Source organism: Malaclemys terrapin, chromosome 11 (genome assembly GCF_027887155.1).
Source record: "Malaclemys terrapin pileata isolate rMalTer1 chromosome 11, rMalTer1.hap1, whole genome shotgun sequence".
NCBI lineage: Eukaryota > Metazoa > Chordata > Testudines > Emydidae > Malaclemys > Malaclemys terrapin.
Window position 1 is genome coordinate 25367153 of NC_071515.1, and position 23737 is coordinate 25390889.

General features: G+C 42.3%; 1 protein-coding gene across 1 annotated transcript in view; it reads left to right on the top strand.

Moving 5' to 3' along the window:
• The window catches only part of DNAH7 (dynein axonemal heavy chain 7), a 238605-nt gene that overhangs the window by 37176 nt on the left and 177692 nt on the right, over positions 1–23737 (top strand). The window contains exons 10-14 of the mRNA XM_054044665.1: positions 7430–7613; positions 8897–9076; positions 10665–10940; positions 21172–21299; positions 21568–21646. Coding sequence (XP_053900640.1) covers positions 7430–7613; positions 8897–9076; positions 10665–10940; positions 21172–21299; positions 21568–21646 — 847 coding nt within the window. The remainder of the gene's footprint in view (positions 1–7429; positions 7614–8896; positions 9077–10664; positions 10941–21171; positions 21300–21567; positions 21647–23737) is intronic.

Below are 23737 nucleotides of genomic sequence, written 5' to 3' on the forward strand. Positions count from 1 at the left end.
TTCTTGCAAGACACTTCAGTGGGCCAAGTCCTGTCTTTGTTCTATGCTTGTAGCTTCCTACTGAAGTCAGTTTTGAATGTTGAAGAACTGCAAGATTAGTAAAGGAAAAAATATATCTATTATCACTGCCCAGTAAATAAGTTATGACAATTTAAGATAATCTGTAGTTTGCATGTAAACGTTTCTACTATACAATAAAGCCAACTTCTGCTCTCACTGAGCTGAAAACGAGTTTTCCCATTGACTTTTTTGGCAGAAGAATCAGGCCCTAACCATGTTACTCTTGAGTGGATTCAAATAAAAATATAGGTCTATAACTCAGATTAATTTACTGTAGCATTAATGGCACTGTCTCTGAAGACAGTGTTGAATTTGTTCTTTCATTACTTACACATTCAGCTCTGTAGTTGTTACAGTAATAAATCCTCTAAGGAATATTGTATTTACAAAAACCTGAAGACCTAAAGAGACTTGATATTATGGCCAGGATTTTAAAAATGAGCAATGATTTTGGGTGACCTGCCTTTTTCGTGTTCAATATGGGACACTTTACAGAGTCTGTTTTTCAGAGGGTGAATACTCAGTACTTTCTGAAAATCAATCTTCTAACGGGGTCTCCATTGTAGTACCCAGAATTACTTTTTCATTTTTGAAAAGCTTATTTTGAGGCTATATTGTTTCAGTGTACTCCAGATTGGTGACCCTTCTATAATCTGTTTGCTTTTTGGCTTCCTGCAATCATTCATTACTACTTTTGCTACCATTTTGGTTTTTACTTGTATAAAGAAACTCTGTCAAAACTTTCCGCCTTCTTTTTTGTTATTTGAAGTGCTGGATGTTTATCTACACACTCCAGAGTGAGCAGTTTCTTACCTGTCTTTAAAATTAAAACTGAGTTTATGTCATCAACTTTAAATGTTAAATCTTACAGTGAGTTCTGTGTTATTTATTGGGTTTACTGTGCTAGAGTCACATATATTCCACCCACATCTTGGAGAGGGTTCCTTTGCATCCTTGGCAGAACCTCGAGTTACAGACTCTTTTGTGTTTGTGCTTTATGTTTCCCTATTCATATGGCTCCATCTTATGGCCAGCAACAGTTGGACAGAATTCCCTTTGGATCTCTGTCAATTCTCTTTATTAATACCTACTGAGGTTACTCATAAGTGACACAAGAAACTATTTCTTCCAGGGACTGAGAGTGCTGCCTCTGCAACACTTCTGTTCCCTTCTGCCTGAGAAATAAAAGACCAGAACAAGATAACAAACTTAGCTCTCTCACATTTTATATTTGAAATTTGATTCCATAATAGCAGTTCTTCTTCGAGAGATGTCCCTGTGGGTGCTCCACTCCAGGTGTTGGTGCGTCCCTGCGCCTTTGCTCGGAGATTTTTGCAGCAGTACTCATAGCGGCCACGCATGCTCAGAAGCTGCCCCCCCTCCCCCCCCGCTGTGAATCTAGGTTGATAGTACGCATGCGTGGCCGGTCTCCTCAGTTCCTTCTCTACCGTCCCCGGCCTGAGACGGAGCTCAGCAGACTCACTAAGAAATCCCTCACTCTTGCTACAATTACCCTTTTAGTAACTAGTTTGTTGTCAGTTCTTTGTTAGTGTAGTTAATTACCCCGTTTATCTGTTTAAAAAAAAAAAAAATTTCTGTCAGCCGCGGCCACTTTGGCCATGCCGGGCTCCACAGGCTTCAAGCACTGTGCTACATGCAAAGAAGCTATCCCACTATCAGATGGCCACTCAAAATGTATAAAATGTTTGGGGGAAGCTCACATTCCCCAAAAATGTGCCCATTGCTGTAAACTCAGCTCCAGGGCACGGAAGGACAGGGAGCTTACACTTAAACTGCTCCTCCTTCAAAAGTCTATCGGGTCAGTTTCAGACCCAGGCGCTGAAGCCGGCTCTGCTGCCCGCCACAGCCCCCCCGCCTCAAAAAAACTGAAAAAATCTACAAAGAAGGGGCAGCCTTCTTCACCAAGCAAGGTTATGAGGCACAAAGTCTCTCCAGGCAGATCAACGGTCTCCCTGCCTGTGTTTCCCCGCCTCAGTAACTTTGATGAGCCGGGCTCTTCAGGAACCGCGCAAAAGCCGCCTGAGGCTGCGGCGGCGGCGCGAGGCTCCGGTGCCGAGGCATCAGGCTTCCAGTTGCCTACCTCTATTACGGCACCGTTCGGCACTGAGACGGATGCGGTGCCGACATTTTACAGCATGCCTGATCCCATGAAGGCTGATATTGCCCGCCCGGCACCGACCGCGGCACCGACCCCCATGGTGCATTCTGACAGGGAGGTCACAGGCAAAACCCCTGCTCGGAGGAATGCTCCTGCACGGCAGCCTCCCCCTGATCAGCTTTCACCTCATGCAGGAGCCTCACTACTTCACTTTAATCAGACAGCAGATCTCCTGGTATCACCTATCCTGCAGTCTCCCCTGATGAATGCATATTCTTCTCCAATGCCTGAGTCAGGATCTGAGCAACTTTCCTCCAGTGAGGAGGAAACAGATCCACAGGGAGTTTTTTCTCCATATCAAGACTCCCAACCCCAGACCCCAGGCAATAGAAGTTATAAGAAAACTACCTCATCCTACTCTCAGGACCCTGCCTCCTGGGGGGTGAACCCCTGGATGGCACCACCTATGCCCTACCCACCACCATGGCAATACTGGACACCATGGGCATCGTACCCTCAGGAATACGTGCACCATGGCCATTCGACCAGGCGCAACACCGATCCAGCGCCACCCTCTGACGAATATGCCAGTGACACGAGACACCTGGCAACACAGTCACACTTCCAGGATAAACCTAGCCCTGCTCCTATTCCAGCAGAGCCGGAGCTAGCACCTGAAGAAGCATTACTTCCCCTTCCCCCGACACCGTCGGATGACTATGCAAAATTCCAGGACCTCTTTAAAAGAGTTGCCAGTGACTTGAGAATTAACTTGGAGGTAGTCACTGAACAACAACATGAGCTAACGAACATCCTACAGCCCCCTTCTTCCTCCAGGGTGGCATTACCAATTAACGCAGCCCTCTTAGAACCCGCTAAGTCCATCTGGCAGACTCCAGCGACGAGCCTACCTACCTGCAAACAAGCAGACAGGAAGTACTTTATTTCTCCAAAGGGCTCTGAATTCCTTTTTACCCACCCGGCACCAAACTCATTGGTAGTAGACGCTGCGAACCAGAGGGCTAGACAACAGTATTCTCGTTCCGCCCCACCCAACAAGGACAGCAAACGATTGGATCTCTTTGGTCGCAAAGTATACGCATCCTCGACCCTACAATTTCGTATAGCTAATTATACTGCAGTCCTTGCAAAATACGACCACAAAAACTATAATAAATTCATGGACTTTATTGATGACATTCCAGAACAGAGAAAACAACAGTTCAGAGCTATGGTTTCCGAGGGACAAAGCATATCACGCACCGCTCTCCAAGCAGCCCTCGATGTAGCCAACACAGCAGCAAGATCGACCGCTACAGCAGTAGTCATGTGACGGGGCTCATGGCTCTCCTCCTCTTTTTTTCCTCGAGAAGTTCAGAGCACCATTGAAGATCTTCCCTTTGACGGTGACAAACTTTTTGCTTCTACCACGAACGACGTGCTTCATTCAATGAAGGACTCAAGGGCAACCCTCCGGTCTCTAGGTCTCCAGACACCTACAACCAGAAGACGGCAATATAGATACCAACCGTACCACCGGCCACGCTATCCCGCATTCACACAACACTCCCATAGACCGCAGGAACATCAACAACAACAACAACGTCAAAGACCAAGATTCCAGTGACGTCGTCCAAATTCTGCAGGGGCACCTCAACCCCCGCCAACTAATAGGCAGATTTGAAGCCTTGGTCGAGGGTTTAGAAAGCAACGCCCCCACTTCAGCCGACACACCTATCTTTGGACACCGCCCACGACCTTTCTCCCATCAATGGAAGAACATTACCTCCGACAAGTGGGTTTTAGAGGTAGTTACAATTGGATACGCCATCCCCTTCCTCTCCTTGCCTCCCACCCACCCACCCTCCCCGTCCCTCTTCAGGGACCCTTCTCACGAGCAGCTACTCCTCCAAGAAGTGCAACATCTCCTTCATCTGGGAGCAGTAGAAATCGTGCCAGAACGACACAAAGGGAAGGGTTTTTACTCCCATTATTTCTTAACAGAAAAGAAAAATGGGGGATGGCGACCAATCCTCGACCTCAGGTGGCTCAACAAATTTGTCAAAAAGCAAAAGTTCAAGATGGTTACCCTCACTACCATAATCCCAGCGCTGGAGCAGGGCGACTGGTTTTCTGCCCTCGACCTACAAGATGCCTATTTCCATGTCACTATACATCCGGCCCACAGACGCTTCCTTCGATTTACCCTCGGTTCGACACATTTCCAATACAGGGTACTCCCCTTCGGACTGTCCACAGCCCCCCGTGTCTTTTCCAAGCTCCTAGCTGTAGTCACTGCCTACCTCAGGAAACAAGGGGTCATAGTATTCCCTTACCTCGACGATTGCCTCCTCAAAGCTTCAACATTCGACGAGGCTCTCCGGTTCACACGGCTCACTGTCGATTGTTTCCTATCTCTCGGCCTACAAATAAACAAAGACAAATCCACATTACGCCCCACCCAGCACCTGCAGTTCATAGGAGCAGACCTCGACTCCCGGACGGGGTTGGCATCTCTCCCACCCGATCGCTTCAACTCCATAAACCAACTGGCCACAATCATTCGCAACAGTCCCCAGGTAACTGCCCGAGACTGCCTACAACTACTAGGTCACATGGCCTCGTGCACTTTTGTCATCCAGAATGCATGCCTCTACATGAGGTGCTTCCAAGCGTGGCTGGCCACGGTTTACAAACCGAATATGCACTCTTTAAACAAGACTCTCTCCCTACCTGCCCGAGTCAAAGATTCGCTACACTGGTGGACCGTTCACTCCAACCTCTGCTCTGGAGTCCCGTTTCTTCAGCAGGCTCCATCACTCATCCTGACCACCGATGCATCTCTGACAGGCTGGGGTGCACACATGTCTCACCACACAGTACAGGGGCTATGGTCGTCAACCGAGACCTCCCTGCACATAAATGTCCTAGAACTTCGAGCTATTCGCAATGCGTGCCGTCACTTCCTGCCACTAATCAAGCATCATCATGTACGCATAATGACAGACAACATTGCATGCATGTTTTATGTAAACAGGCAGGGAGGAGCTCGATCCCATTCGCTGTGCACAGAGGCTATGAAGCTCTGGAATTGCTGCATTGCGAACAACATCCGGGTATCAGCTGCTTATCTTCCCGGGATCATGAACACCACAGCGGACGAACTGAGCAGATGCTTCCCATGGGACCACGAGTGGGAGATAGATGAGAAAACCATTCACAACGTATTCAGCACTTGGGGTTACCCAACAATAGACCTTTTTGCAACTACAAAAAACAAGAAATGTCCCAATTTCTGCTCCAGAGCAGGACTGGGCAAACATTCCCTGGGGGACGCATTCATGATCTCATGGCACCGAAACCTACTGTATGCATTTCCCCCGATACCAGTTCTCAACAGGGTCCTGATAAAAATACGAACGGACCGAGCCAAGGTGATCCTCATTGCCCCGTCGTGGCCCAGACAACCGTGGTTTCCGTTCCTCACCAGAATGTCGATTCAACCACCAATCTCCCTGCCGCTCATTTCAAACCTCCTATCTCAACAACACGGCCGCTTTCTCCATCCCAACCTGTCCATGCTTCACCTCAAGGCCTGGTTCCTACATGGTTTTCCCAAAGCGAATTAGATTGCTCTGAACAAGTTCAGAAGGTGCTCCTACATAGCAGAACGCAATCTACTCGCACGACCTATCTTCAAAAGTGGAAACGATTCACACATTGGTGTTCCGCTAAACACCTTTGTCCCACGTCGGTACCTCTTTCGCTTATACTTGACTATCTATTGGGCCTTAAACAATCCGGCCTTTCTTTCAGCTCCATCAGGGTCCATTTAGCTGCTATTACAACTTTCCACGACAGAATTGATGACACATCTGTCTTTGCTCATTCTATCACGAAGCGTTTCCTCAAGGGACTACAAACCTTATACCCAGACATTAAACCACCTACCACTCCTTGGGACCTTCATCTAGTACTGTCTTGCCTAACTCAACAACCATTCGAACCCCTAGCCACGTGCTCCCTTTTACACCTCTCTATGAAAACAGCATTTCTAGTGGCAATTACGTCTGCCAGACGGGCAGGAGAAATAGCAGCTCTTATGGCACACCCACCATATACGATATTTTTTAAAGACAAGGTTACCCTCAGATTACACCCCAAATTTCTTCCAAAGGTACACTCGTCATTCCACATTAATGAACCAATACACCTGCCGACTTTTTTTCCGAAACCACATGCGAACTCGTTCGAAACCTCAATGCATACACTAGATGTACGCAGAGCCTTGTCATTCTATTTGGATAGAACCAAACCTTTTAGAACTTCCTCCAGACTTTTTGTCTCCATTGCGGAGCGCTCCAAAGGTACGCCTATTTCTACCCAGAGACTTTCGAACTGGATTTCCCAGTGCATCCGGTTGTGCTATCAGATGAAGAAGGTTACACCTCCAGACGGCATTAGAACACACTCCACTAGATCTCTGGCTGCCTCTGTAGCATTCTTACGCAAAGTTCCACTGGCTGATATTTGTAAAGCAGCCACCTGGTCCTCTGAGCACACATTTGTTAAACACTATGCCCTTACTCAAGGCCCTCTATCTGACATACGTTTGGGCAGGGCTGTACTATCAACGGCGTTCCTATCAGATCCGAAGTCCCTACCTCCTTAAGATACACGGCTTTTAAGTCACCTGGAGTGGAGCACCCACAGGGACATCTCTCGAAGAAGAAGAGGAGGTTACTCATCCTGTGCAGTAACTGACGTTCTTCGAGATGAGTGTCCCTGTGGGTGCTCCACTACCCACCCTCCTCCCCTCTACTTCGGAGTTGGGGGGCCTCCGTTGTAGAGAAGGAACTGAGGAGACCGGCCACGCATGCGTACTATCAACCTAGATTCACAGCGGGGGGGCAGCTTCTGAGCATGCGTGGCCGCTATGAGTACTGCTGCAAAAATCTCCGAGCAAAGGCGCAGGGACGCACCAACACCTGGAGTGGAGCACCCACAGGGACACTCATCTCGAAGAACGTCAGTTACTGCACAGGGTGAGTAACCTCCTCATAACATTTCAGGTAAACATTCCTGTTTAAGTCACTCAGCCATATGACACCATTCAAGTTAAACTATAGTTGCTCAGATATACTACAGTGTCTTAGGACTTTATTAAAAGAGATATAATATAAAAATTTATTTAAAAACCAGAGTTTGTTCATTCTAATCACTTAAAACATCCTTTTCTGTTCTTTCAAGGTGGTTTCCAGAAGTGCAAAATATCTATTACCAAGGTAATAAAAGAAAGCAGGTGCCCACTAACGCCAGCAGTGCCAAATTAGAATCTTTCTTCGACTGTGCTGCTACTTTAATGACTCGACAACTGCAAAACTTAGCCTTACTTTCAATTCAGGACTTTACGGATTTAATTGTACAGCCTCCAGTAAGTAGGGTTAGATACTAATAAGGCAGTGTTGCTAGTCCATGTACATAAAATGACTTTTTTCATGTTTAATCTATTTTTTCTGAAAAGATTTATCAAAAAGAAGTCATAAGAATTGTGATGGCAAGCTACAGTCTTGTTAAAATATCCAAGAAAAATAAAGCAAAAGCACCTTTATTTTTGTCAAGTGAAAAGGGAAATATTAACATATTTTGGATCCAATCAATCAAAAATATAATTTGTAGTTGTAGTCAATTAGATTTATAGCTGGAAGGCATTGATGTGCATCCAAACCTTGCGGAGTGTAGTTGTTCCCTATCTCTGTTCCATTGGACCCCAGCCTTGCCCTCAAATCTGCATGGACCCCCACTCCCAGAGAATGCTGGTGGAGGAACTTCCATAGGATCCCAGGGAAGCATGCTGGGGAGCTGGCATGATCCTCTTTTTCCTTCATAATTTGTGTCCAGTCCAGCTCCCCTCTGTTCCTGTTATTTTGTCTGCTCATTCATTAAGTGATATTTGTTGTCTGATGGATAATTTTATCTGTAGTTCAATTAAATATATATCCCTTCATAATGGTGATTTCAGCATATTTATAATATGTTATTAAAATGGTGGCAGTCTGACATAGATGAAAGAAGGGTTTTAACAGGAAAGAGATAGCTGTTCCAAATTTGAAAGGGTGGTGAAAAGCCCATGGAATTCATCAGGGATTAATACAGTATTAGAGATCCCATGGTTGGATTCCTTAGAAGCCCCATCACAGGGAAAAAAGAGTAGTCTAGTGTTCTGTGGTGCAAATATTATCCCCGCAATACTCTCAGGTTAGTTTTTGTGGATCAGATTGTGCTTACATTACACCAGTGTATATCTGCAGTAGCTTTATTAAAGTAAATGGATTTATATTGTGCAACTGAGAGCAGAATCTTACCTTGCATGTGGTGTTACGTGTGTGAGTGCTAATAATGTAAAGCTGCTACAACCTTGACTTGTGTAACCAACTTTTTAAAGTTCTGGTTTGGAGTACATAGTATACATCCCTGCCACATACTGACAAAATATCAAGTTGAATGTAGTCTTAATGAATGCCAATGTTTCGTAAATTTTATCAGAGCAATTTTACATGTAATTTTTATCATGCTTACCTTATGTAAGGCATGCCATTTGCAATTAGCACCCTTAAGGATTTCAGTGCTTAAGCTGCAATGGTTTTGAAATAATAATTTTTTGATTTTTCCTATATGAGCTGAGATAACTAATATATTGCATTCTGTTTTTGTTAGAAATCTGTTCGAGCCTATGAGCATTCAGGTTTCATCATGAGGCTGATCCTTGACAAAGACTGTATTAAGTTTGAACCTGAGTTTAATGATTATGAAGTTATATTTCTGAATATTTATAATGTTATGATTAAAGCTATCAATCTTGTGCCAAGAGTTGAGACCAAATTGTATTCTAAGTGGGTAAGAAATTACTATTTTATAACTTCGTTTTTGTTTTCTCACTTTGTTGTTGCTAGATATAGGTCATAGGTAATTTGATTAATAATTCTCCTTTTATATCTTTCACAGTAGTATAATATTGCTCTTTTAGTACATTGTAGAACACTTGAAACAATTCTAACCTTATTAATCTAAGACATTTAAAATATTCTCTTAAAAATCCAATTTCTGTAATTATTCTTCTAAATATATAGTAGAAAACAGGCAATACGTTTGTATTTCTGGAAACTTTTCTGACCTTAATGTTATGAAAACTGCCTTCATTTTTGGTAATGCAAAGGATAGTCTTGTGTTAAATATACATTCTTGTGAACTGATTATTACTAATAGAGGTTAAAAGCATATCTTTTAAGGAACTCACTAAGTTTAAATTGTTTTAATCATCTAAACATTATGAAGCAATTTAAAATAATAGCCCAAATGGGAAAGCTACCCAGACTAAAGAACACTAAACAAAACCATAAAAAGCTATTTTAATTAGTTTTCTCTATCTTGATTCCAAATTGCATCTTACTTACAATTTAAGGATGTAATTCATAACCTAGCAAAGGTTAACTGAGATGCTTCTTCCTCATTCCTCTCTTTGATTGTTTCCAGAGACTTGTGATAGTAAAGCTAGGGGAAAAAGTGAGACAGTATGGCCTTCAATTTTGTTATCAATATACCTAAAGTTAAGCACATGTTTAAAGTGCTATCCTGAATAATTGTACTTTCCTGAATCAGGTTTCTACTCAATGAGCTATCAGGTGACAAACAAATAAAACAGAATAACATGTCTTTCAAACAGATAATCAGTTTATTAAGAGGCTGACTACCAAATATAATTACTTTCATTTTAAGAATGAATATTGGAAAAGGATAAAATTAAGATTATTTTTTAAGGAATGTAAATATTGTGCCTCCAAGCTTGAAAGCTCATTAGGGACTTGCAGGAAGTTGGTCAGTTTAATTTGAACATCACCGATTCATCAGTTGATAGCAAGACTATCTAGACTGAAGTTGTTGTGACTCTCCAGATAAAATAAAATTAATATAGATTAAATTTGAAATAGCAATAAACATTTTATTTTTTAAATAGCATATTGACATTCTCTAACAATATCTGAATGATACATTTCTATATTCTTGATAGCCAGTGAGACTTTTCAGACTACCATTTTATAAACTAGGACAGAAAGGAGTTTGATGCTGAATTTGAGTAGCCATACAGGAGGAATATCTTTTGGACATGTGTAGATGAACAGTTTGTGCATGGTAAGCTGTGATGCTGCACACTAACTGTCCTTTGGCAGTAGGTCAGAACACACTAGGGAACTTTTAGTATGCAGAGTCCACGTGGACATTTAGTATGAAGCATGCTGGACATCTGTAGATTTATACTCCAGTTTTCCACAAACTAACTGTTTGTCTAGACAAGACCTACATAACTAAATTCAGTTTAGAAAGCTGCATGATTATGTCACATTTAATTGATTATTTTGTGCAATTTTTATTGTTCATGAGATAAACATAGTAAAACAAGTTACAGAAATAATGTGTTTTTCCAAAGCCGGAAAGCAAGTCTAAATCCACTAATTTGAAACCTATTATCCTCGATGAGATCCTGGATGAGCATAAGAGAAGGATCAAAGAAGAGATTGCCAAAGAAAGCATTGCACCTATGGAGCATCTCAAACTGTATGATAAGTACAGTTTCTTGATAAACAAACAAGCTGACGAGGATATTGATCGGTTCCTGTCAGAGGAACATACCTTTGAAGAAATAACAGAAGAAGCTGTCAAGTACCAAAACCTCAGTGAGGAAATACAGTACACTTCTAGGAAGGTAAATTATTTTTATTTTCATAAAAAGACATTGAATTTATTTTAAAGTTAGTTTTGTACTAGGTATGCTAGTTTATAATTATTAGCAGTACTTAAAGTGATTTCGATCTCATCAGTTTCCTAGAAGAAGCTGGTGGTTCTCGACTAATTGTCCACATGGATCCAACTTCTGGTGTGCATGTACCCTGTGCATGTGTGATTGGATTGTTTTGGCCAGCAGTGTCCATTGGGGCCACTCCTGCGGCCCTAATGCCCCTCTTTCACGTGAGAGCATAAAGGGAGAGAGAGTGGACCCAAATGTCCTTCAGTTCCTTCTAGCTGTCCAGGGCTGTGGCAGTGTCCGCTTCTTTTACATGCTCAGGTTTCAGAGTGGTAGCTGTGTTAGTCTGTATCAGCAAGAAGAACGAGGAGTACTTGTGGCACCTTAGAGACTAACAAATTTGAGCATAAGCTTTTGTGGGCTAAAACCCACTTCATCGGATGCATGCAGTGGAAAATACAGTAGGAAGATATACATACACAGAAGACATGAAAAAATGGGTGTTGCCATACTAACTATAACAAGGGTAATTTGTTAAGGTGGGCTATTAGCAGGAGAAAAAAACCTTTGTAGTGATAATTAGGATGACCCATTTCCAACAGTTGACAAGAAGGTGTGAGTAACAGTAGGGACAAAAAAATAGCATGGGGAAATAGGTTTTACTTTGTGTAATGTTGTCATGGAGTTTGGGAGAGACAAGGCCCTGCATCCCCAGCTTCCTGTGATTCACCATGACTCTCAGCCAGGCAGTAGAACAGAAGGTTTATTAGATGACAGGAGCACAGTCCACACTAGAGCTAGTAGGCAATAAACAGGACCCCCTTAGTCAGGTCCTTCTGAGTAGTAGGGAACTTAGCCCCCAACCTCAGGGTTCTGTACGATTCCCCAGCCAGCCCAGGATTGAAAAACTCCAGCCCCTCCTTTCTGGCCTTTTCCTCTTTCCCGGGCCAGGAGGTCATCTGATCTCTTTGTTCTCCAACACCTTTAGCTATCCCCTTGCAGGGGGGAAGTGCCCCGGCCATTAGTTGCCAGGAGACAGAGTGCCGGCTATTTATGCACACAGGCCCTTTGCTCTGCAACAATCTCACTCCCTAGAGACTTAAGAAATGCATAGGGCAAACTGAGGTACCCACACAGTATTCAGAGGAAACATTAAGAACAGTCCCACTTCGTCACAAATGATCCATCCACTCCCAGTCTTTATTCAAGCCTAATTTAATGATGTCGAGTTTGCAAATTAATTCCAATGCTGCAGTTTCTCATTGGAGTCTGTTTTTGAAGTCTTTTTGTTGGAGTATTGCGACTTTGAGGTCTGTAATCGAGTGACCAGAGAGGTTGAAGTGTTCTTCGACTGGCTTTTGAATGTTATAATCTTGACGTCTGATTTGTGTCCATTTATTCTTTTGCATAGAGCCTGTCCGGTTTGGCCAATGTACATGGCAGAGGGGCATTGCTGACACATGATGGCATATATCACATTGGTAGATGTGCAGGTGAACGAGCCTCTGATAGTGTGGCTGATGTGATTAAGTCCTATGATGGTGTCCCCTGAATAGATATGTGGACAGAGTTGGCAACGGGCTTTGTTGCAAGGATAGGCTCCTGGGTTAGTGTTTCTGTTGTGTGGTATGTGGTTGCTGGTGAGTATTTGCTTCAGGTTGGGGGGCTGTCTGTAAGCGAGGACTGGCCTGTCTCCCAAGATCTGAGAGAGTGAGGGATCGTCCTTCAGGCTAGGTTGTAGATCCTTGATGATGCGCTGGAGAGGTTTTAGTTGGGGGCTGAAGGTGACAGCTAGTGGCGTTCTGTTACTTTCTTTGTTGTGCCTGTCCTGTAGTAGGTGACTTCTGGGTACTCTTCTGGCTCTGTCAATCTGTTTCTTCACTTCAACAGGTGAGTACTGTAGTTGTAAGAATGCGTGATAGAGATCTTGATACAAGAGACCTACAAGATCTCTATCAAGCATTCTTACAATGGGTATCACATTCGGAATTAGCTAGGAACTCAAGAGGCTGCTCTCTGAGCAGTAAAAGGCATGAGTCTCATAAGGAACAGACCCATGTGCTATCCTCCCCTGGACCCATCAGTCTAGTATTCATATAGTTATCAATTATGGCCCTACTTGGCACTCTGTGATATGCAATCCTACTCCCGCAAGCCAACATTCATTGCCACTGCCATATAGGGTTAGATCCCCTTTCTCTAAGAAGCAGTATAGATCACTGACAGATCCTAAAAGAAAAGGAGGAGTGCGATGATAATCAGCAGGAATACATGGAAGAATGATTGATCCCAGCTGCAATTTCATTTCTTCTCCCATCCTGCTGAGGCAGTGAATCCCTCCAGGCCCTGTCCAGCAGACAACTTTAAGGCATTCCAAGAGTTCATGAAATGCATGGCTGAGATCCCTGACATCCCGCTGGAGGTAACGCAAGAGAAGTCTCACAAGCTGCTAGACATTCTGCACAATTTCATGTTTGATAGACTTGGAATGCCTATTAAAGAGGGATTGAACGACCCTGTAAAGGAATTGTGGCAGATTCCAGTATCAATAATGGCCACATCCAAAAGAGTGGATAGATATATTGTGACAGACCCAGACCAGTGGCGTACAGGAATCTGGTAGAGGGCAAATATACTGGTCACTGGATGAGTAGTTTTCTGTTCCCTGAGTGACCAGAGCAGGGGCTGCACTAGAGTAATCAGGAACATGCTAGAACCAGTTAAGGCAGGCAGGCTAATTAGGACACCTGGAGCCAATTAAGAAGAAGCTGCTAGAATCAATTAAGGCAGTCTAATCAGGGTACCTGGGTTTTAAAAGGAGCTCACCAGTTTGTAGTGCGAGAGTGTGAGGAGCTGGGAGCAAGAGGCGCAAGGAGCTGAGAGTGAGAGGGTGTGCTGCTGGAGGACTGAGGAGCACAAGCGTTATCAGACACCAGGAGGAAGGTTCTGTGGTGAGAATAAGGAAGGTGTTTGGAGGAGGCCATGGGGAAGTAGCCTAGGGAGTTGTAGCTGTCATGCAGCTGTTACAGGAGGCACTATAGACAGCTGCAGTCCACAGGGCCCTGGGCTGGAACCCGGAGTAGAGAGCGGGCCCGGGTTCCCCCCAAACCTCCCAATTGACCTGGACTGTGGGTTCTTCCATAGGGGAAGGTCTCTGGGCTGTTCCCCAACCCACATGGTGAATCTCTGAGGCAAGAAAATCCGCCAATAAGCGCAGGACCCACCAAGATAGAGGAGGAACTTTGTCACAATATCAAGTCTCTCTCAAGGACTTTGAGTACTTTTATTTGCATCTAGTGCCAGGCGTCAGAGACTATACTCAAGGGGTAGCTGATTAATTGCACTTCCTGCATGTTGCTCTGCAAGCTTCTGACACTGCTGCATGCACCATGGCCACTTCTGTAGTAATGCAAAGATCCTCCCAGCTCCGGTCAGCTAGGATACCACAGGAAGTTCAAGTAATTATAGAGGATTTTCCCTTCAAAGGCTGTGACCTCTTTTAAACTCTGAGGCTGACAAGACTCTCCATTTGTTAAAGGCTGTAGGCTATCTAGCGCTTTCTGGGTTTGTACACCTCAACCCCAATTTAACAAATCATTGGGCGCCTCAGGACTGGTTTGCAGCTCTTGGTCTTTAGTACATTTATTTCCACCTCTCCATATACCCAGCATACAGGAAATACCTTAGATTCCTGGTAGGAGAGACTCACTACCAATACAGTGTCCTGCCCTTTGATCTTTCCGTACTGCTGCTGGTTTTTACCCAGTGCCTATCAATTGTTGCAGCTGATTTGGCAAGGCATCCAGGTCTACCTGTATTTCAACCATTGATTTATCTAAGGGAAATCACCCCAGCAGGTGACCAGCTTGATCTGTGTAATGCAAAGGCTCTTTGCTACTCTTCACCTCAAAATAAACAGAGAAAAAGCCACATTAACTTCTACTCAAAGCATAGAGTTCATAGGAGCCATGTTCGATTCAGAGTCAGCAAAGACTTATCTCCCTTGTCACCCCCTGCAGCGCTATTGGAACAGAACTCTTCTCCAGTCAGTCTTTGCCACCTTACTCTCCTCACATTTAGGGGGGTAGTGCTATTGGTGCAAAGGAAACTGAAATAAGTTAACACTGGCAAGGTCAGTACTAACACTGAAAATCAATTGTCACTGAAATTTCCAGCAGGATTGACAGAATAACCCTCAAAAGCATCCGTCTCCATGATACGTCCTCTTATCAGCAAGCCCTTGTATAACACATAGAAATAATCCAATTTCTTTGATGCATGGATGGAGGGATTCCTACAGAGTCAATAAATGACATTCTTTTAACATAGTTTTGTGTGTGTGTAATTACAATTTAAAATGTGCACGTGTAAAAAGATAGTATACTGAAAGTTTATAACGGATTTGAGTTTTCCTGAATGCAGCTCATGACAACGAAGAGAAAACTGTACTTCTCCGAATGATTGTCCATATGCACGTTCCACTAATGGTGAACATGTGCTTCAGGAATCTTTTGACTAGCAGTGTTTGTATGGCATTCTCGTGGTATGCGCTGAAGATGTGTAAGGGCCTCTCGTGCCAACCTCCACTCAATTTTGCTCATTGCCTGTTAGTTTCTAGATAGAGTGGTTCCCTGTCCACGTTCACTGCTAGCAGCGCCCTTTTTGTCATTTAACTTAGTGCAGTTTAGATGTTCTTAGTAAGTTAGCTAGTTTTATTGCCTTTTGGGCAGGGCCGGTTCTAACTGTTTTGCCGCCCCAAGCAAAAAAAACCCCCCAAAAACAAAACCCCAAAATAAAAAAAGCGCCGCCCTGCCATTACAACCCTCCCAGCGCCACACCGCCGAACCAAAAACAACCCCCCCGAGTGCTGCCCACCCGAACCAAAAACAAACCCCCCGAGCGCCGCCCTGCCGAACCAAACAAAAAAAAAATACTCCTGAGCGCCACCCCGCCAAAACAAAACAAACAAACAAAAAATAACTTGAGTGCCGCCCCGACACCCCAAGATTGGCCGCCTCTTACAAGATGCCGCCCCAAGCATGTGCTTGGTCGGCTGGTGCCTGGAGCTGGCCTTTATTTTTTAGTTTTTCTGACTTAGACCTCAGACTTAGGGATGGCCTCTTTTAGGTTCCTTGGATTTAAATATTGCTTGTCATGCAAGGGAGCAATGCCTGTAAATGATTCTTAGGAGAACTGCACATTCTTGGGAAATTTGCTATCTGCAAATCCTTCAGTTTGAAAACCAGGAAGGATAGGGAAGCTCACTTACAGATATGAGGAAGTCTATGAGACTGACTTCAGATCTGGGTTCCCTCTAGCAGGACATGAGGGCAAGCAGTCAGGGGAGCTGCTTCACAAAAGGCCACGTGTCCTATGTGGACTGAGAGAAGCTGAGCCCAAGAGCAGAAAGCAGGCTGTTTTACCTAACTCTGAAACATTTTGCAGCAGTCTTTTTACAAATCTATATATTTAACTGAGTAGTTGGTTAATCAGTTAGCTGACTGGCTAACAGTGATTTTAGCAGAGGAGGAATAAGAGTTTGCATTGATTCCAACTGAAGATTCCTACAAGCAAGTGGAGGGAAGATGTCGCTTTTGACTTAGTTGACTGTATAGTTTGGTAATCAAAGACTCTAACTGAGACTCAGGTGAATTCAACCTAAGCTTTTGGGAACTCTGACTTTCTTCTCACTGTGTTTCTGTGGGGAATGACCTAGTTAGATTTAATTTGTTTTGTTTCTTTATGTTTATGTATAACCGTGAAGTTGATGAATGTGGGTTATAAAATAGTCATGTTATGTTGTAAATTATTATTTATTATGTTTCTTTATTATAAGATTTTATAAATTTGGTACTTATTTAAGTTGATTCCTTTTGTTCTTTTTGGGACTTGAATGTGGGGAGGTTGACCCTATGCAATCTTTGCTGAAAATCCGTAGAAACTGAATTCTGGGTCTCCAGCTGCTTTTCTATGGGAGTTGGGTTTTTTAGAGACTGGAGAAGAGGAATGAAGTGAACTCTAGCTCACCCAGAGGTTACAACATATGACATTTTTTTTCATCAAATCGTCACTGAAACAACAAGAGGTGATGCAATTTTAGTCTTAGTTTTAGTAACCTTGGATTGAGTGATCACAAATTTATTCAGTTTAAATTAAATGGAAGAATAATCAAAACCTGGTTGTCAACCTAGGATTTTTTATATCAAAGGGGCACACTTTGGGAAATTACAGGAATTAGTTAAAGAAGTCATCTGGATTGAAGAGCACAAGAATTTTAATGAGGAGGAGGTTTGGAATTTCTTCAAATCAACTATACAAAAACAATCTGAAAAAAATATGCATCCCAAGCAAGGGGAAAATACTTGTAGGGAAAGGCTTCAGACTTCGCTGGATGACTAGCAACTGTAAAGAGATCAAGAGGAGTAAGCAGAGAGTTTATAGGGAATGAAGAAAGGGGTTGATCAGCAAAGAGAGCTACATCATTGAGATTACTACATGGAATGAGAATTGTTAAAATTCAAGCTAAATTAGCTCTTGCCAAGAAAATTAAAATAAATAATAGTTTTTTTTAGTTACATAAATAAAAACAGAATAAGGAAGGGTGAGATTGGACTGCTATGCAGTGTAAATGGGAAGGAGATTAAGGATAATCTAGATATGGCCCTAAAACTAAATGAATACTTTCCCTCATTTTTCAGTGAAGGCTATAATATGGAACATGTGCATGAAGGCAATATTTAACTAATGGCTGGTGGAGACGCTAGAAATGGAAATTACCACATCTGAGGTGGAAGAAAAACATAAATTGCTTTACGTGTTTAAATAGGTGCAACAGGATAATTTTCGCCCCAGAATGTTGAAAGAACTGGCCCATGAGATAGCTAGTTCAGTATCAATGATTTTTAATAAGTCTATCTATTTGGGGGCAGTACCATATGGTTGGAGAAAAGCTAATGTCATACCTATATTTAAGAAAGGGAAATAAAGTGATCTGGACAACTACAGACCTGTTTTTTCGACCTCAGTAGTATGCAAGGCTTTAGAACAAATTGTGAAGGAAAGAATAATAAAATTCATAGAAATAAATGGAAAATGGGTGTAGTGCAACTGGGGTTAATGAAAGGTAGATCATATCAGACTAACCGGATTTCCTTCTTTGAGAAAATAACTGATTTTTTTTTAATAAAGGGAAGTACAATAGTTAGACTTCAGTAAAGCGTTTGACACAGTACCACATTGGAAAATTTGGAAATTAGTTAAAGTAGGGAAGGTGGGGATCAATACCAGCAATGTAAGGTGGATAAAGAATTTGCTAAAGAGGAGAGGGCAATGGGTTGTGCTGAAAGGTGAATTATCAGACTAAAGGGAGTGTACTAGTGGAGTTCCTCAAGGACTGGACTTGGAACCAATCTTATTCAATATTTTTATTAATGACCTTGGCACAAAAAATAGGAGTGTGCTTATAAAATTTGCTGATGATACAAAGTTGGGAGGCATCATCAAAAGAAAGGAGGGTCGGAATATTACACAGAAAGATCTGGATGACCTTGAAAACTAAAATGGGATGAAATTCAGAACTACAAAGTATATATGCACTTAGGGTCTAATACTAAGAATTTCTTCTATAAGCTGGGGACTCATCAGTTGGAAGCGACAGAGGAGGAGAGAGACCTGAATGTGTGGTCAATCACAGGATATGACTATGAGCCACTAATGTGATACAGCTGTGAAAAATGCAAATGAAATCCAAGGATGTATTCAGTGAGGCATTTCCTGTAAGGATAGAGACGTATTAATGCCATATTAATTTTTAGTAGGGATAGAGAAATATTAATTATAAGGCACTGGTAAGACCTCATTTGGAATATTGTGTATAATTCTGGTCACTCATGTTCAAGAAGGATGAATTTAAACTGGAACTGGTGCAGAGAATAAAGAACTACTAGGATGATCAAAGGAATAGATGTCCGATCTTATCAGAGGATACTGAAAGAGCTTGATTTATTTAGTCAAGAAAAAGGAGGCTGAGAGGGAATATGATTACTCTGTATAAATACATTAGGGGGTAAATACTAGGAAGGGTGAAGAGCTAGTTAAGCTAAAGGATAATGTTGGCACAAAAACAAAAGGATATAAATGGCAATCAACAAATTCAGGCTGGAAAATAGAAGAAGGTTTGTAACCATCTGAGAGGGCAGGTTCTGGAACAGCTTCCTGGTAGCAGTCGTGGGGGCAAACAACTTAATTGGTTTAAAGAAAGAACTGGACAAATTTAAGTACAAATGTATGATGATTTTCTTGCGATGGCAGGGGGCAGGGCTCGACAACCCTTGGGCTCACTTTTGGTTTGTGTCTTATGTTCCTAAGGCTTATGCTTCAGTGTTTCAGTCAGGGATCAGGAGGGCATTCCCCCTGCCCCAGCGTATGCTGGGAGGGTTTTTTTCATCTCCTTCCTCTGAAGCATAAGGGATAATCCTGGCTACAGATGGTCATTTGGTAGGGTGGCCCAGGTCTCTGAGGTGGCACCAAGAATTCTCTCTTTGAGATGCGCTGACTGGTCCTTGCTTACATACTCAGGGGCTAACCAATTGCTATATGTGGGGTCAGGAAGGAATTTCCCCCCAGGTCAGATTGGTGGTGACCTTGGGAGTTTTATGACTTCTTCTGCAGTATGTGGGTGTGGGTCACTTGCCAGAATTATCTGGGTATATCTCATTTAATCATTCCCTGTCATTGTGAGGGCCTTGAGCCTGGTTCCCCTAGATCCCGCCTGTTCTCTCCCCATAGCATATAATAGTCTAATTTCACATGGACTGTAATGCTTTGGTTTCATTTCAGTTGCTGGGTTTAGCATGTGGGTCCTGGGTGCTGGTGGTGGCCTGTGATATACTGGAGGTCAGACTGGATAATATAGTGGTCCCTTCTGGCCTTGAACTCTATGACTCTGTGGTGGACAAAACCAGCTTTCAGGTGGCCCTTGACATGATCCATACCACCTTGAGATCAATGGCGACAGTGGTGGTCAAGAATGTGTGTCCTTACTGAAGCCTCCAAATCGGACACTGTGTTCGGCAAAGTGGTGCTGCAGTCTTTGTTTTTCTAAAAACTCTGAGCTCCCACCTGCATTGCACAGGTTCACTGCTGTGGAGACACCATTAATGGAATGTGTATGTGGGCAATCACCCAAGGAAGAATGGAAAGTTACTTACCTGTACAGTAACTGCTGTTCTTCGAGATGTGTTGTCCAGCTGCATATTTCACCACTTCCCTCCATCCCCCTCTACTCAGAGTCCTTTACACCTGGGATTCTGTGGTGGAGAGGAAACTGAATGGGTATTAGCAGACACTGCCCTTATATGCCCTTGATGTGGACTACAGGGACTCTCAGACTGCATGTGGCCATATGGACAATGCTGGCTCAAAGATTCTGAACTCAAGCACATCACCATTAGTGGAACGTGCATATTAACAACACATCTCAAAGGACTCCAGTTACTGTACAGATAAGTAACTTTTTATTTGGCAATTTTAGGTATAGAAGAATTAGGCTTGGAGAGTTAATTCTAGCAACATTTGAACTCAGGTTGAAATAAAATTTTACAATAGCTTTCTCTAAATACTCCCTACTGAAGTGCACAAATGTGTGATCCTTCCCCTGCTTGTCCCCCCCCCACCCCGGACCCAATTCATTCCAAGTGTAACTCCACTGAAGTTAATGGAATTACACCACAGATTTATTTGACCACTACTGTGTGGGTAGGAATTGAGTATACAAACAAACACTTTTAGGACCTGATGCTTCTCTCGCTTACATTACTACTCCAGTCAAGTCAGTGGAGTTATTCTGGATTTATTATTGTAAATGAGAGCAAGATTTAAATTGAATCAAAACCATTGCTACTAGAGATGTTAGTGAAGAGGCATACAGGAACTTCCCTCTACAACTAATGGTAGTAGGCATCTCTTGTTAACAATCTTTTCCCTGTACCAAGAGCAAAAGACTAGTAATTTCTTACTGAAAAGAGTGCCAAGATCTCCACATCTTATGTACTCTTCATTAATTAAAAACTGGTACTGTAAGATTGTAATAGATCAACAAAGAAAGCATTATGAATACTGCTGGTTAGGATAATTTATTATTTCTTTCATATACCATTTGTCAAGTATGTTAATTTTTACACTTGTGTTCTAGTACATTCGTCTAGGAATGTTTGAGCTGCACTGTGATGAATTGATTAGGACTTTGGCAAAGCGAGCAGATGCAATTTTTGGAAAAATTGTTGCCAAAATGTTCAAAGATCATCAAGATATAAACCTGAGGTAAATCTCAAATTAAAATTGCATAAGTAAATGTACATTATTTTATTTCCAGTGCTAAATTTTGTAAACACTAGAAAAGTATCTATATTTTTACTATTGTCTATACTGCACAGAGATGTTAAGATATGTTATTTGTACTTTGTTTAAGTAAAGACTGAATGAAAAACTAACTAATGATTTTTTGCCCTTATTTGAATATTTAGGCAGAGAAGCACATTACATGTATAGACACACATATCAGACTTTGGCTCTCTTTTATATATTTCAGATTATGTGATGAATTTGAGAAGATAGCTGAGAAAGCTCTTACCACTCCATCAAATACACAGGAGTTAATGGAACTTAAGGTATACATTTCTTCTTATTTACTACAAGCAAGGTATAATTACCAATGTCTTGATCTGCTCTTGGATACACAACAGTGTAAGCTTAACCAAGTTGCCTCATGTATGGCCCTGATGGGACACTAGATGGAGAGGACTTTGAGTTACTACAGAAAATTCGTTCCCAAGTTGTCTGGCTGGTGGGTCTTGCCCACATGCTCATGGTCTAACTGATGGCCTTATTTGGGGCCAGGAAGGGATTTTCTCCCAGGTCAGATTGTCAGAGATGCTGGGGTTTTTTTCCCCCTTCCTCTGCAGCATGGGGCACAGGTCACTTGCAGGCTTAAACTAGTGTAAATGTGGATTCTCTGTAACTTGAAGTCTTTAAATCACGATTTGAGGACTACAGTAACTCAGAGGTTATGGATCAATTACAGGAGTGGGTGGGGGAGGTTCTGTGGCCTGAAATTTGCAGGAGTTCAGGCTAGATGATCATGATGGTCCCTTCTGACTTTAAAACCTATGAGTCTATAAGTGAGTGGGAGTTTTGCCACTGATTTCAATAGGACCAAGACTGCACACCCCATTTTTATTAGTAAGTGGATAATTAGATTCCTATGCCCTTCCAGTTAGTGCTAGTAGGTGCCAATAGCGATGTATATGTAATGGAGAACATGCCTATCAAAAACTGGATTGAGAAAATAGTTCTTTTCATACAGGCTATGACCGGGGTCCCAGTGGGGGCCAGCTGAGGTCACTCAACTAAGGTGAACTGCAAAGAATGGGCAGTCAATCCCCAAAGTGGGTAGATATTTTAATACTTAGATTTACCAAGCCAGCACAAAACAGCTTCTTTATTGCAACCTGGTTGCCCAGAAACCAACAGCACATTTCCCTTGAAGGTACCCAAGTCAAACATGATGATTTATGAAAATCTTATTTCATCATGTAAAAGAAAAGGTTCTACCAATCCCAAAGGATCAGACACATTACTTCCCAGGTTAATGAATATTCCAGATCTTACCCAAATAAATGCTTATAGCCTATTTCTATTAACTAAACTAAAATTTATTAAAAAAGGAAAGAGAGTATTGTTAAAAGGTCAATATACATACAGACATGAGTTCAGTTCTTGAGGTTCAGATACACAGCAGAGATGGGGAGCTTTGTAGTTGAAAAGAGTTCTTTTAGAATTAGGCCATGTTTATATTTCAGGGCAGTCCAGTCAGAACTGGGATCTCAGTCCTTGTGGCTTAGGCTTCCTCTGCATGAAACCTCAAGCATATCTGAGATAAAAAGGATCGGGACCCAAGGGTCTTTTTATACAGTGTTCTAGCATCCACTTGACCTGGGTAAACAATAGGCTTTTGATGTAACCTTCTGTTTTTTAACCACCACCAGTAATTACAGGTTTCAGAGTAGCAGCCGTGTTAGTCTGTATCTGCAAAAAGAACAGGAGTACTTGTGGCACCTTAGAGACTAACAAATTTATTAGAGCATAAGCTTTCGTGGACTACAGCAGTCCACGAAAGCTTATGCTCTAATAAATTTGTTAGTCTCTAAGGTGCCACAAGTACTCCTGTTCTTTTCACCAGTAATTAGTTACACAAATTAACATAGGGCAATTTATCCATTAGGCAGTCTATCACAAACTTCAAAGAGACATATAGACAATGACATTATTTCACCCAAGATTCATCTAAATGTTAATATTCCCTTTTGATCTCTGAATTAGTAGCTATAGTGACAGACAGGAACTGTCTGTTTACATGGGTAGCATCTAAGATACATACAATTAGAATTACTTCTAACTTCTAACAATATATGTTTGCATTTCAAAGTTCAAGCATGCCTACCCATAGAATGGCCCTAATTACCATTTCTAACATTGTCTTTAAAAAGAAGAACAGGAGTACTTGTGGCACCTTAGAGACTAACAAATTTATTAGAGCATAAGCTTTCGTGGACTACAGCCCACTTCTTCGGATGTCTTTAAAGGTTGGCTTTGGGTTAGTTAGCCTACAAGCTGTTTAACTCTTTCTGGCCATGTGTTATACTTTGTATAAGATTCGTTGCAATTATATAACAGTGGTAACAATAATGATTTGCATGTTT